The sequence below is a fragment of the Magnolia sinica genome, chromosome 4, assembly GCF_029962835.1.
Source record: "Magnolia sinica isolate HGM2019 chromosome 4, MsV1, whole genome shotgun sequence".
NCBI lineage: Eukaryota > Viridiplantae > Streptophyta > Magnoliopsida > Magnoliales > Magnoliaceae > Magnolia > Magnolia sinica.
The window spans coordinates 112098688-112110430 of NC_080576.1; the positions used below are offsets into that span (position 1 = coordinate 112098688).

An 11743-nucleotide genomic window follows, 5' to 3' on the forward strand; every position below is an offset into this window, starting at 1 on the left:
TAGATTTCGAGGTTTTTTTATTGGGAAGTTATGATTTATGAGGAAATTTCTATCAAAATAAAAATTTTAATATTTAATTGTATAATGAGTTACTTAAATTTTAAATAATTTTAACGTTTATTTCGGGATAATTTCTCGAAAAGTTCAAAACATCCGATATTTTGAATAAATCATGATATTAACGTGATAATTTGTTTGGTTTATTTTCTCTGGAAAATATCTTCGAGATCTTACAAAAGTTCCAAAGAAGTACACGTGTGCGTGATCGAGTACGTCCATCAGACTGTCTCTCTGTGCATGTGTTTGATGGTAAGGAGCCTGAGAGCAACACTGCACGTTAAATGCAGATAGTTGGCTACCGTTTTACCAAAGCAAACATTGATTCCTTTCAAATGTGTGGCCCACCTGATAAAATTACCAGAAAAAACTATATTAATAAATATTCAACGTTTAAAACATCTCATCAACGTCCTGGATCTCGCACATATGTGTTAAGTTTGCACGTACGGTGCGTTTGTTATAGGCGCTTGAAGATGGAGGCTGTCGCAGTCATGAGTCGATTGGGCGAGTGGTAATTAAATGAAACTAAATGGGCATTTTCCCAGTACATTCTCCCGGCGGAACCTTTTAAAATTCCCTCTAAGATTATGCGTCTATCTCCCGCATCCTCTCCCTCCCTTTTTCCATCTCTTCATCTCTCTCTCTCTCGCCATTCCTTTCAAGACACGAATATCTCCTCTCTGTCATTCCTTTTCTTCTCCCTCTCTCATATTCCCTTACTTTTCTTCCCTCTCTTTATTATGCCCCGTTCTTCCCTCCCTTTCAAACCCCCTCTCTCTTCCTTTCTTACCCTTTCTTTCCACCGGATCGAATTCCATCGATCGAAAGCCATTTTATGCTCTGATCCAATACATCGCCTTCATTCTCCATGGCTTCTTCCAACCATCTCTCTCAGCCCTGCATCTACGGTCGGATCTCTCTCTCTCTCTCTCTCTCTCTCTGTCTCTCTCTCTCTCTCTCCATGGTTTCTTCAACTCTTTCTTTGATTCTCTTTTCTTTTCTGTAGGTATTGATAATCATTCGTAGAGTGCTTATTGATTTTGTTTTGTATAAAGTGCTGCTTTCTTTGAGGAATTATGTGATGCGATTGCAGAATGTATGTGGGTTTTCAATTATATCAAGCAGGGGCGATGGTTTGGTAATCCACACCGTTGTTCTGTTGTGTCCCACCATGATGGGTTACCCATCGATGCGTTGAAATTCATAGGACTGGCTCAACCGTTTTTCCCTGTCTGCTTCACATTCAAATTGGTTGCTGCAATCTTCCAATTGTGGAGATTTTTCGGGGCATGTGCCATCCATGGTGTGACTCGATGGATCACTGGTTTGGATTACTGGAACATGGGCGTCATCTGTTAGATTGAAAACCTGTGCATGCTGGTAAAGATGTGTGTGGGGGAGGACGTATTTATATAATTTCTCTCTCTCACTATCTCTCTCTTCTCAAAAACCATAATTCCTCTTTTTTAGGAGCTGATATTTGCATTCCCTATTTTTGATTTGTATACCACTTTCTGTCTTGATAAAGTGCATACCAATCATTTTCATCCACTACCCTTTTTTTATGGGGTGTAATTTAGCTGTTCCTGTTTGCTAATTTTATTTTTGTTTTGAGGCTGAATCTTGCCCACTTGAGGTCCATCAATTTGCTCATGATGGGGCCTGCATGGCTGCGAAGATGGATGGTCTGGACTGCCCATTTGGTGGGCCCTACTACATGTCAAACCGTCATATCTGCCTGATTGCCAGTCTTCAAATGGACGGTTGACAATGAAATTGGCCAATTATATTCTTGTACGCTTGCCCATAAATGTATTAGACACCTGATGGATGGTTCAGATCCTGTGATGGTGCAGCTGTGAGGACCCTACTGTGTATGTGGCAAGGGAAATAGACCTTCACCCCCTGCTGGAAACTGCCGTAGCAATTCCTCATTGGGCCTTTCTAACCTGTGCACACTGGGATCCAACCCATGCCTCAGTGGCAGACAGAGTGTGTTTCAACCCTGAGGTCACGGGTTTGAATGCCCATGTGGGGTGTGTGTATGTGCGCGTGTGTGTGTAAAAGAAAAAAAAAAAACCTGCACACTGAAGAAAAAGGTGGTCCAGGACTATTTGTCTGGCAAATCCCACCGTGAGTGGGCCACTGTGTGAATCATATAAATAGAATTTGGACAATCCTACTTGTATGATTCCTCGGTCTTTTCATGTTCAATGCAGACTGTTGCCAATGTCCTCTTCCAGTGTCAATTTGTAGGTTAGTAGTCAGATGGCTAAGATTGTCCTAATGACCCACTCAGTGGGCTCATGATATGAACCCTTTGGATCATGAACTATTGTGCAATGTGCCTTTTCGTCTCTCTCTCTCTCTCTCTCTCTCTCTCTCTCTCTCTCTTTGTTCTTTGCAGTGAACAGGATTATTAAATTTTACATTCCCTTATTAGAACTCTGCTAAGTGTTTTAGTGTTTTTTGATCTTGTCTATATCAGGGCACATTGCTCCATCTTTTGCTGATAGAAAATCTCGCTTGATGAAATGGATTGGTAAGATATTTAAGGGGTCAGGCGATGGGCCATCAAAAGGACGATATCCACGGTTTAGTGGGGAAGAAAACATGATTTGGCGTGCGCCGAGCAGATCTGTGGTAATTTCACATGTCTTTTTGGCAAATGGAAAAGCCAGGAATCATGAATAGTCTTTTGGCTTGTATTTAGAAGGATTGGATTTGTCTTATAAGTGTTGGAGTTTCATGTCCCTCTAGTAAAAGAAATGTAAAATAGCATAGTTGTTGTAATTTTAAACTAACAATTCAAATCTTAAGATTTGATTTGTTTTCAAAAAAGAAAAAGAAAAAGAAAAAAGATTCATGATTCAACTTGATTTTAATCTTCATAAAAAATACTCTCAATTCAACTTCAATCCTATTTGATAGCGATTTCACACAAAATAGTTAGGTTTTCATAATTGTTTTATGTTAATGGCTTAAAGCTGGTTTCAAATTTTCATAAATTTCCATTCAAAAAACCCATAAAGTTGGTTCCATAAGCATTACTTCTTTTAATAATTAGGTTTCACACGCAGATGCTTAGAATAAAGTCTTAGGATTTATGCTGCAGCTTTACAATTGCGTTTGATCTGGCCTCACACTTTTAGGATCATATTCTTCTTTCAGAACATCAAATGCTACCATCCATGGATTCTTGGTTCCTTTGTATAATAATCGTTGTTTGAAAAAGCAAAGTGGCTGAGTAAAAAAGGGAAGTGTGAGTGCTGATGCTGAAGTGTAAGCTTCACTCAAGAGCAAGTGTTCCTTTTTAAATAGTAAAATATCACAAAAGATGCATATATGTAAAAAAAACGAGAGTAACAAGTAGGACAAGTAAGAATGAAAACATTACGATTAGAAAGAGAAAAATGGCAAAATATCAATAGCTGGTGCATAACAAAAACTGAATAAGAAAGAGAATCATTCTTTCTTTAATGTCCTCCGCGAGTTCATGTTCATTGTCTATATATCAAACTTGGATATGAAGTCCATAGAGAAATTTAAAACTCATTAATCTTAACTGAAAAATCATTAAACCTTCAGCAAATAAATGTTATTATATGGTTGTTCATAATCTGGAGCGATAATTTCACAACCATCATAGATACACTATTGAATTAAGTGTTACAATTTCCTGGTCAATGTTCAAATTATCTCTAATTCCTGTTCTAGAAACCCTGAAGCTGAAACTGCAAATAGTCACAAGTAATGTGTCTGGTTTTTTTTTTTTTTTTTTTTTTTTTTTAAATTATAAATTTATTATTATTATTATTATTATTATTATAATAATAATTTTATAAGTTAAAAAATAAATCTTTTCTGTCATAGTTTAATAACCTTCGGAGTCAACTCAAAACTCAACTGAGTTGACAACCTTCCGAGTCAACTCAAAACTCAACTGAGTTGACTTTGCTTGATTGGACTTCAAGTTGACTCGATCAGAAACTCATTTCATTGAGTTTCTTTGAGCCTTTTCGAGTTGAGTCAGAGACTCGACCAAGTCAAACAAGTTGAGTCGAGTTTTCCCAACATTCTCTATTAGTAGCTTTCGCTAGGATGAAAATATTGTCGATTGCTTTTCTTTTACCTTCGGATTGTTGCATGACCATTCTTTTTGTAAGTTACTGTCAGGACAATAGACCGACAGCTGAGAATGATGAGTTGGATCATGCAGTCGCGCTTTCTTTAGCTGAAGGTGTAAAAAAACCAAATGGTGAGTTTTGAACGGTTGGTATCTAAACATATAAGGTTTGGGCTATCATCATGATCATTCATTCTCTTAAGCTTTCTGGTTTTGTTTTTGTTTTTTTTTTTATAATAATAATAATTATTATTATTATAATTTTCCCCCCTTCTATATAGGGTACAAAAGGCCAGCAGAGAATGATGAAGATCTGGCCAGAGCCCTTCAAGAAAGCTTGAACATGTCCTCCTGTCCTCCGTTTCCACCAACACAGATTTTCTCTAGAGGATGTAGGTTAGTTCCTCAAGTTCCTTTTGTCCGTGTACTTTCTTGTTTTGATTGTCATACAGAGTCGTACTGATATTACATGTCTTGTAGAATCTGTGGAGGCTGCAACCGTGAAATAGGCTATGGACATTATTTAAGCTGCATGGGGACTTTTTGGCACCCCCAATGCTTTTGCTGTCATGGTTGCAGTCAGCCAATCACTGAGCATGAGGTATGGTATTTCCAGTGGTTTAAAATATATTTAGTTTCTTGGTTTTCTTTTCACCGAGCACCCCAGAGGTGCTTTGACGTTCCGTGTTTCATCTACTATTTTATGGTTATGAAACAATCCAGTGCTCTTAGAGCACTATAAGTTATAGTGCTCCTAGTTGCAATGGGACACTTGGAGAATCCAATTCATTTATCTAGACTGTTCACTAGGTCCAGTGCACATTTCCTGGATTACCTATCAAAAATCAAACTAATCCGACAAATATGTACAGCCAAGATCATTCAAACAAAAATAGATCCACTAACCAATTTGATCCATCTATTTGTCACGACCCATCATAGAATGCTTATGATTCTGAAAATTTACTTTTGTTAGGAAAATTACCTATGGAATATTTATGGAGTTCAGGTCAATCAATTGAACTGTCCAAATGAACCAGTGCAAGTAGGAGCACTATAACTTATAATGTTCTGAGAGCACTGGAGCATATCTTTTTATGGTTTCCATGACTTATAGATGTTTTCTTATTGAACTCTATCTGGTTCTCTGTTTAAGTTTTCTTTGTCAGGGACCAATCCATTCCACAAGTCTTGTTACAAAGAGCTGCACCATCCCAAATGTGACGTCTGCCGTCAATTTGTAAGGATATCCTACCTTGGCATTTTTATTGACTTAGCTCAAGTTCAAAGTAACACTGGTATATTATGTACTGTGTGACAGCTGGAATTAGCAACACCCTGAAGCTTTTTAATTGACATGTGGGACGGCTAATCATCAATCCAGACTGTCCATTAATTCGTACTGCTAGGGGGATGCCATGGTGCAAATTCCAGCTAAGTTATGCATCCATTCATTTGTGTGTGTACACACACACGCACGCACACACACGCGCGCGCACACACACACACACAAGTGAATGGACTGTCCATTTGTTCAAACCACCACGGGCAAGCCATGGTGCAGAAAATCCGTCATGTATCCGATAAAATTGTAAATAACTGTAATGTGTACTTAGCACCACAGTTCAAAATGTCAATTAAGTCTGAGTCCTTGAGTTCAACTCAAGGTGATTATCTGAGTTGAGTTTTAGAGAAGATCTGGTTCCACCTCAAAGTGATTAATTGCATGGTACTACATAATTTTGTATGTGTGCAGTAGAAATTTATACAGAACTCTGTTAGTCTGTTGTTTATTTTGTTCAAGGTAAAATATGTACACATTCTCTCGCCTTCGACACAAAACCTTTAGGTGTTGGCGTAACCTCCACGATCAACAATTTAGGTACCCAAACCAGTCATGGAAAATAAAATCAGCCTGCATGTTCCTGACCAGGCTGAGTCATGACTGACTCTGCTTTGCCTCGAGTCATAGCTCGAATCTGTCTCACTCTGGGTGTTGGGACCTTTTTCTAAGTTTTAGTGTTTATAACTATCGAGTAATGTTCACACACACACACACACACACACACCTCAAATGGATGATAAGTTACCATTCACTGTATACACATGCCAATGTGTCACATCTGTGCAACATCCTAGCTGCCCGAAAAGGTGGGCCTCACATTAAGATTATCGGGCATGAAAATCATGCTGACCCTCTCATCAGGTGGGCCACTTGTTATGTTGAGGACTGTTAGGAGTTTATTGTTAAGAAGAGTTATGATATTTTACTTCAGGTTTACTTACGAGATTGGGTTAGTTAAGGAGTTGGCTTTGGTTAGTTAATTGGTTATTTGGTTAATATAGGAGAATTGTTCTGAGTGTCCTCAATGTTATCAATGATATCCCCTATATAATTGGTAACTTTAGCTCGGTGATACCGATAACACTGAGAATATAAAAAATTTCAGGTATTGGCGATATATCACTAAGCGTTGCCAATGTATCACCAATATCTTTTATTGTGTAAATATCAGGTCTCTTGTATCGCCAATGTATTAGTGATATTTCGATAACAGCGCTAATGTATTGATATCACTAATGTATCGATATCGCTAATAATCTGTTTATTAAAAAAAAATCATTTCAATTTTTTTTTTGTATGGGTGCATGGTTGTATGATGAAATGCATGTTTGTCTGTATGTGTATATGTATGCACGCATAGATGGATGGATGCATGTATGTATGTATGCATGGATGGATGGATGGATGGATGGATGAATGTTGGTTGGATGGCTAGATGTGTGTGTGTGTGTGTGCATGCGCATGTGCATCCAGGGATGGCTGGATTATGCATGTGTGTATATATACATTTCACATTTGTCATTGTGTCTATATATATGTATGTATGTATATATCCATGGATGGTTGGATGAATAGATGGATGGATAGATCATGCATGTGTGTTTGTATGTATGTATGTGCACGCATGGATGGATGGATGGCTCCACCGTTTTCCCCATTTTCTCCAATGTTTCTCCAATGTTTCCCTGAGTCAACAATACATGCTTTTAGGATCCTATTAATGGAAAACTTATTATATATTTCCTAAATATGCAAATATGCTTCTTTTTCACTATTATTTGATTCTTTAATGTACATATGTGTATTTTAGCATCTCCTAAAGCATCATTGAAAAATTCCATAATTTTCACCATGTTTCTCTAATGTTATACCGAGTCTACATTACATGCTTTTAGACCCCCCACTAAAGAGAAACTTATTTTGTATGCATCTTTTTTGTAATTATTTGATTCTTAAGTATGCAAATATGTGTATTTTAGCATCTCCTGAAGTTTTATTGAGAAAATCCATCATTTTCCTTGTGTTTCCCTCAGTCAGCGATACATTTCTCGGTATTGGCGATATTGATACGTGTTTCCATATTCCTAGACAGCAATACATATAATGATACTGATGCTATGAACATTGGATAGGAGAACATTGTTAGGTTGTTAGTTGGTTTTCTCTTTATTGTATGGTTGAAGGGTATTCAATTTATATATAAATATGGAGGACAAGTTATAGAATTTTATTAATCAAATAGAATTGTTTAGGTTTTCCATCTTCTTTGCTCCCTCGAGCTAGCTTCTACTTCTCATGTGTGGACTTCATGATCTTAGCAAAACCCATCTTTCCAACCGATCGGGGGACCTTGGCTCTCTTTCATTTTCTCCGGCAAACCCCATAGTAATTTGAGCTACAATTATTGTATCATGGGATGTATCTGAATCTTGTGAGAACTTATCTTTTTTCACTGATTTATGCTACGGTTATGTAAATTCAGTTAGAGATGATAACGGAATCGATTACAACCTTGTTTTGCAACTCATGATTCTTACAATTATCCATCTTTCCAGATACCAACAAACACGGCTGGTTTAATTGAGTATAGAGCTCATCCTTTTTGGAACCAAAAATATTGCCCTTCGCATGATCATGATAGGACACCTCGTTGCTGTAGTTGTGAACGGATGGAGGTACAGACTTCCTATGGTATTTAAGGACTTCAGCTCATTCTCTGTTTAGCAGATTGCTTCAATTAGCTTCTATGTCCAAAATGGTTATAATACTGAACAGGAAGAATGCTAATTGGACATGATTTATTGCACAGGTATGCCCATGGGAACAAGTGGCAGTCCTGTACAAGATCTGGACCTGCTGGGCAGGTGGGATATATATGGGCCATGGCCAAAAAATATGCTAGTCAGATGATCCTTTTTTTGTTCATCTGTTCGAGAGGGGAAAAAAGTAAAAGAAAAAAAACTTCACCATCCATCAGTTAGGAATACATTACCAGGCTAATTTTTGGGCCATGGAAGAATATGTGAATGTGGCCAACGATGGGCAGTCCATATCTTGTACTTTTTTTTTTTGCTGCGTCCCCATGTAATTGGCATTCCTCTATCAAAAATTATAAGTATTGCCATTTGATTATTCTGCTTCCTTATATATGTACGCTTTTATGTGAAAGTCGAGGAAAACAAGATACATGTCTCTCGGAGATGGCCGGAGCCTATGCCTTGAATGTTTGGATTCTGCCATCTTGGATACGGGTGACTGCCAACCTCTTTACCATGCTATCAGAGACTATTACGAAGGAATGAACATGAGACTAGATCAACAGATTCCCATGCTTCTGGTCGAGAGGCAAGCCCTAAATGAAGCCATGGAAGGGGAGAAGGATGTAAGTTTCTTTTGGTTTGGATGCATATAAAAGGCCGGATCCAATACAAAGTTTTGCACATTAAGCTAAACAGATAAAATGCATTTAAGTTTGTCTAAGTTTGTCTAAGTGCAATATACTCAGACGTGTTTAGACGAACTTGGACGCACTTAGATGCACATTTTATGTTAAGCTTAACGCACAAAACGTTTGTACTGGATCTTGGCTCTACATATAATTATCAGAGCTTTGTGTAGGTTCTATCATGAAGGGAAAAAAAGGAGCTTTGTGAAGGTTCAGTTGATTAAAAAATGGCTCTTGTCTTTCAGGGTCATCATCACATGCCCGAGACGAGGGGTTTATGCCTTTCTGAGGAGCAGACTGTTAGCAGTGTATGCCTCTGATTTTACCATTCCTTTCCTTTTAAATTAGCTTTGGGGAATGCTAATTAGACGTCTTTTTGTCCACTAGTTCCTAAGGGAGTGCATGGCAGAACGTGTTCCAGATCTAGACAACTCTTCCTGTTGGCCAGACCATAAATGGGCCACGTCCTCAGAATAGACAGTTGGGATGATCTTAACACTTGATCAGAACAGGCCCAAGAAGTGGGCAGTGGTCATATTTTTCTGCAAGTTGACTTCCGACGATTATCCAAGCAGCCTGATTTCTGGGTGATGGCCCATACCGTAGTTAGGCTCATTAAGAATTCAAGCAGAGTCAGCAGGGAAACTGGCTCGTATTACTAAATCCTGAATCGACGACACTTGTTGATGACTTGAGCTGGATCACTAGCTTGGTTTTTTTTTTGTCCCTAAATAAAATCTAGAAACAAAAAGCTGATGAATTTCAAACTCATGACCTTAGCAAAAGCAAAGGTCTATTAACCAGCATACCATAGTCATGGGCTGTGCGTGTGTTTATTTTACACACACACACACACACAAAACTAACTATTTAAAATAATTTTAATAAATTTTAAATTAGTTGTTAAGTACTGATTCGAGTCAAGGAAAGACTCAGGTTTGACCTGATCTGTCTATAAATCAAGTCTAAGTCAAGTTTTGGGGCTTTTGAACTACTGCCAATATACACGACCCACCAGATGATCAGTCCCTATATATGCCAGACCAACCAGATGAGTGGTCCAGGTCTCGTACACATCAACCACGCATCTACATGGGAACTTGTGTGCAATTATCATTCTTCATTTGCTTTATTTGTAAAATGATCTGCTTTTATCGTAATCAGTACAGGATGACAGACTTCCTTCTTCTTCTTCTTCTTCTTTTTTTTGTTTGGTACTTTCTGTTTATCTTCTTCCCCAATCCAGATACGTAGGAAGCCAAGAATTGGGGGAAACTTCATTTCTGATTTGAAAACTCAAAAACAAAAGTTGACTAGGAAATCTGAAGTTACGGCCATTCTCGTTCTGTTTGGCCTCCCAAGGTAGTTTTCTTAGTTACATTTTCTAGTTCCAACTGTCTGTTCCTTATCCTTCTGTACCGTTAAGCACAAACACAATTAGATGACTTATTCTATGTTCCAGACCATTGATCAGATGGCCTTCACTGTGAATAAACAATGGCTTATAAATCTCCTAGATTGTGGAAGATCTTCATGATCCTAGAACAAGGGATCTCATGTAGTAGATTTTTGGGAGATGATACATCCATGGTGGCATCCATCAGATCAAGAAACCACCGGCTCCACTTTTGTGGATATGGGGTGATTGGAGTACAAGACCTGCGCTGGAGGGAGGGATGTATTCCAGGATTCTAGGCCTTGCTTAGAAGCCTCTTCTGCCAAAATGCAATAGTTGAAAATCACAAACATTTTTGGCACTCTTTGAATTGCAGGTTACTAACAGGTTCTATTCTTGCTCATGAGCTGATGCATGGCTGGTTACGCCTCAATGGTACTGTCCACCTTTCCTATTCTTGCTGCTGTCTTTCCAATTCAAGAATATCGGAAGTATTTTCTCATCGGCAATGTTGGTTCTTTCCTTTGATCCAGGCTACCGTAATTTAAACCCTGAGGTGGAGGAAGGCATTTGTCAGGTGCTCTCTCATATGTGGCTTGAATCAGAGGTCATGCCGGCCTCAAGAAGCATGCCGTCCACGTCAATGGCTGCTTCGTCGTCGTCCTCGCATGCACCATCATCATCTAAGAAAGCAGGGAAATCTGATATCGAGAAGAAGCTGGGGGAGTTCTTCATGCATCAGATCGTCCATGACTCTTCCCCAGCATATGGTGGAGGATTCAGAGCTGCCAATGCAGCTGTTAATAGATATGGGCTTCGTCGGACCCTGGACCATATTCGCCTAACTGGAGATTTCCCTGGATAGTCACTGCTACTATTCTGTATATTAATCCATCTATCCATCCATCCATCAACCCATGCCTTGAAGATAATCCCGCATTGCTATGCCTTGCAAGGATTGAGCTTGACCATTGAAGATTGGATCGGCTCCCCCCGCGTAATTTTTTATGGGGTCCTTCAGGAAGTGTAATAATAAGCATGTGTAATTCTAATTAACTGAAGTTAGATCAATTCCACAAAGAAATCAATGGTGATGAGTTCTATAGAATAAGAAAGTGAAGCTTGCTGGTAAGAAGATGGGTTCCTTGCTCTGGCTACTCAGGTGAGTAGCCATCCTCATCCTACTCTCCGCACTGTGCCTACGTGTGAGAATATCTGAGCTGTTCAATCAGGTGTGGCCCAACTATGTGTCATGGCCCAGAAATCAGGTTTTAGTCACTTAGTATGTTGGCCACGTGTTGTTGAATGCTGGATGTTGGTCAATTGTTCCTTGGCCTGCTTGGTTTCCTCATACATGTCGCCCAACAGATG

At 38.8% G+C, this 11743-nt stretch overlaps 1 protein-coding gene across 2 annotated transcripts; it reads left to right on the forward strand.

Moving 5' to 3' along the window:
* Window positions 1–730: 730 nt before the first annotated feature.
* Window positions 731–11492, forward strand: LOC131243845 (protein DA1-related 2). Of its 2 annotated transcripts, XM_058243456.1 has the most exons (12): window positions 734–968; window positions 2549–2703; window positions 4237–4318; window positions 4468–4582; window positions 4667–4787; window positions 5343–5426; window positions 8087–8206; window positions 8701–8913; window positions 9222–9284; window positions 10223–10338; window positions 10749–10807; window positions 10906–11492. In XM_058243456.1, the coding sequence occupies exons 1-12, from the start codon at window positions 929–931 to the stop codon at window positions 11235–11237; spliced, it is 1500 nt and encodes a 499-aa protein (XP_058099439.1). In that variant the 5' UTR covers window positions 734–928; the 3' UTR covers window positions 11238–11492. The 2 variants fall into 2 exon arrangements, with proteins under 2 accessions (XP_058099438.1, XP_058099439.1); XM_058243455.1 differs by lacking the exon at window positions 2549–2703 and having other exon boundaries at window positions 731–968.
* The last annotated feature ends 251 nt before the right edge of the window (window positions 11493–11743 follow it).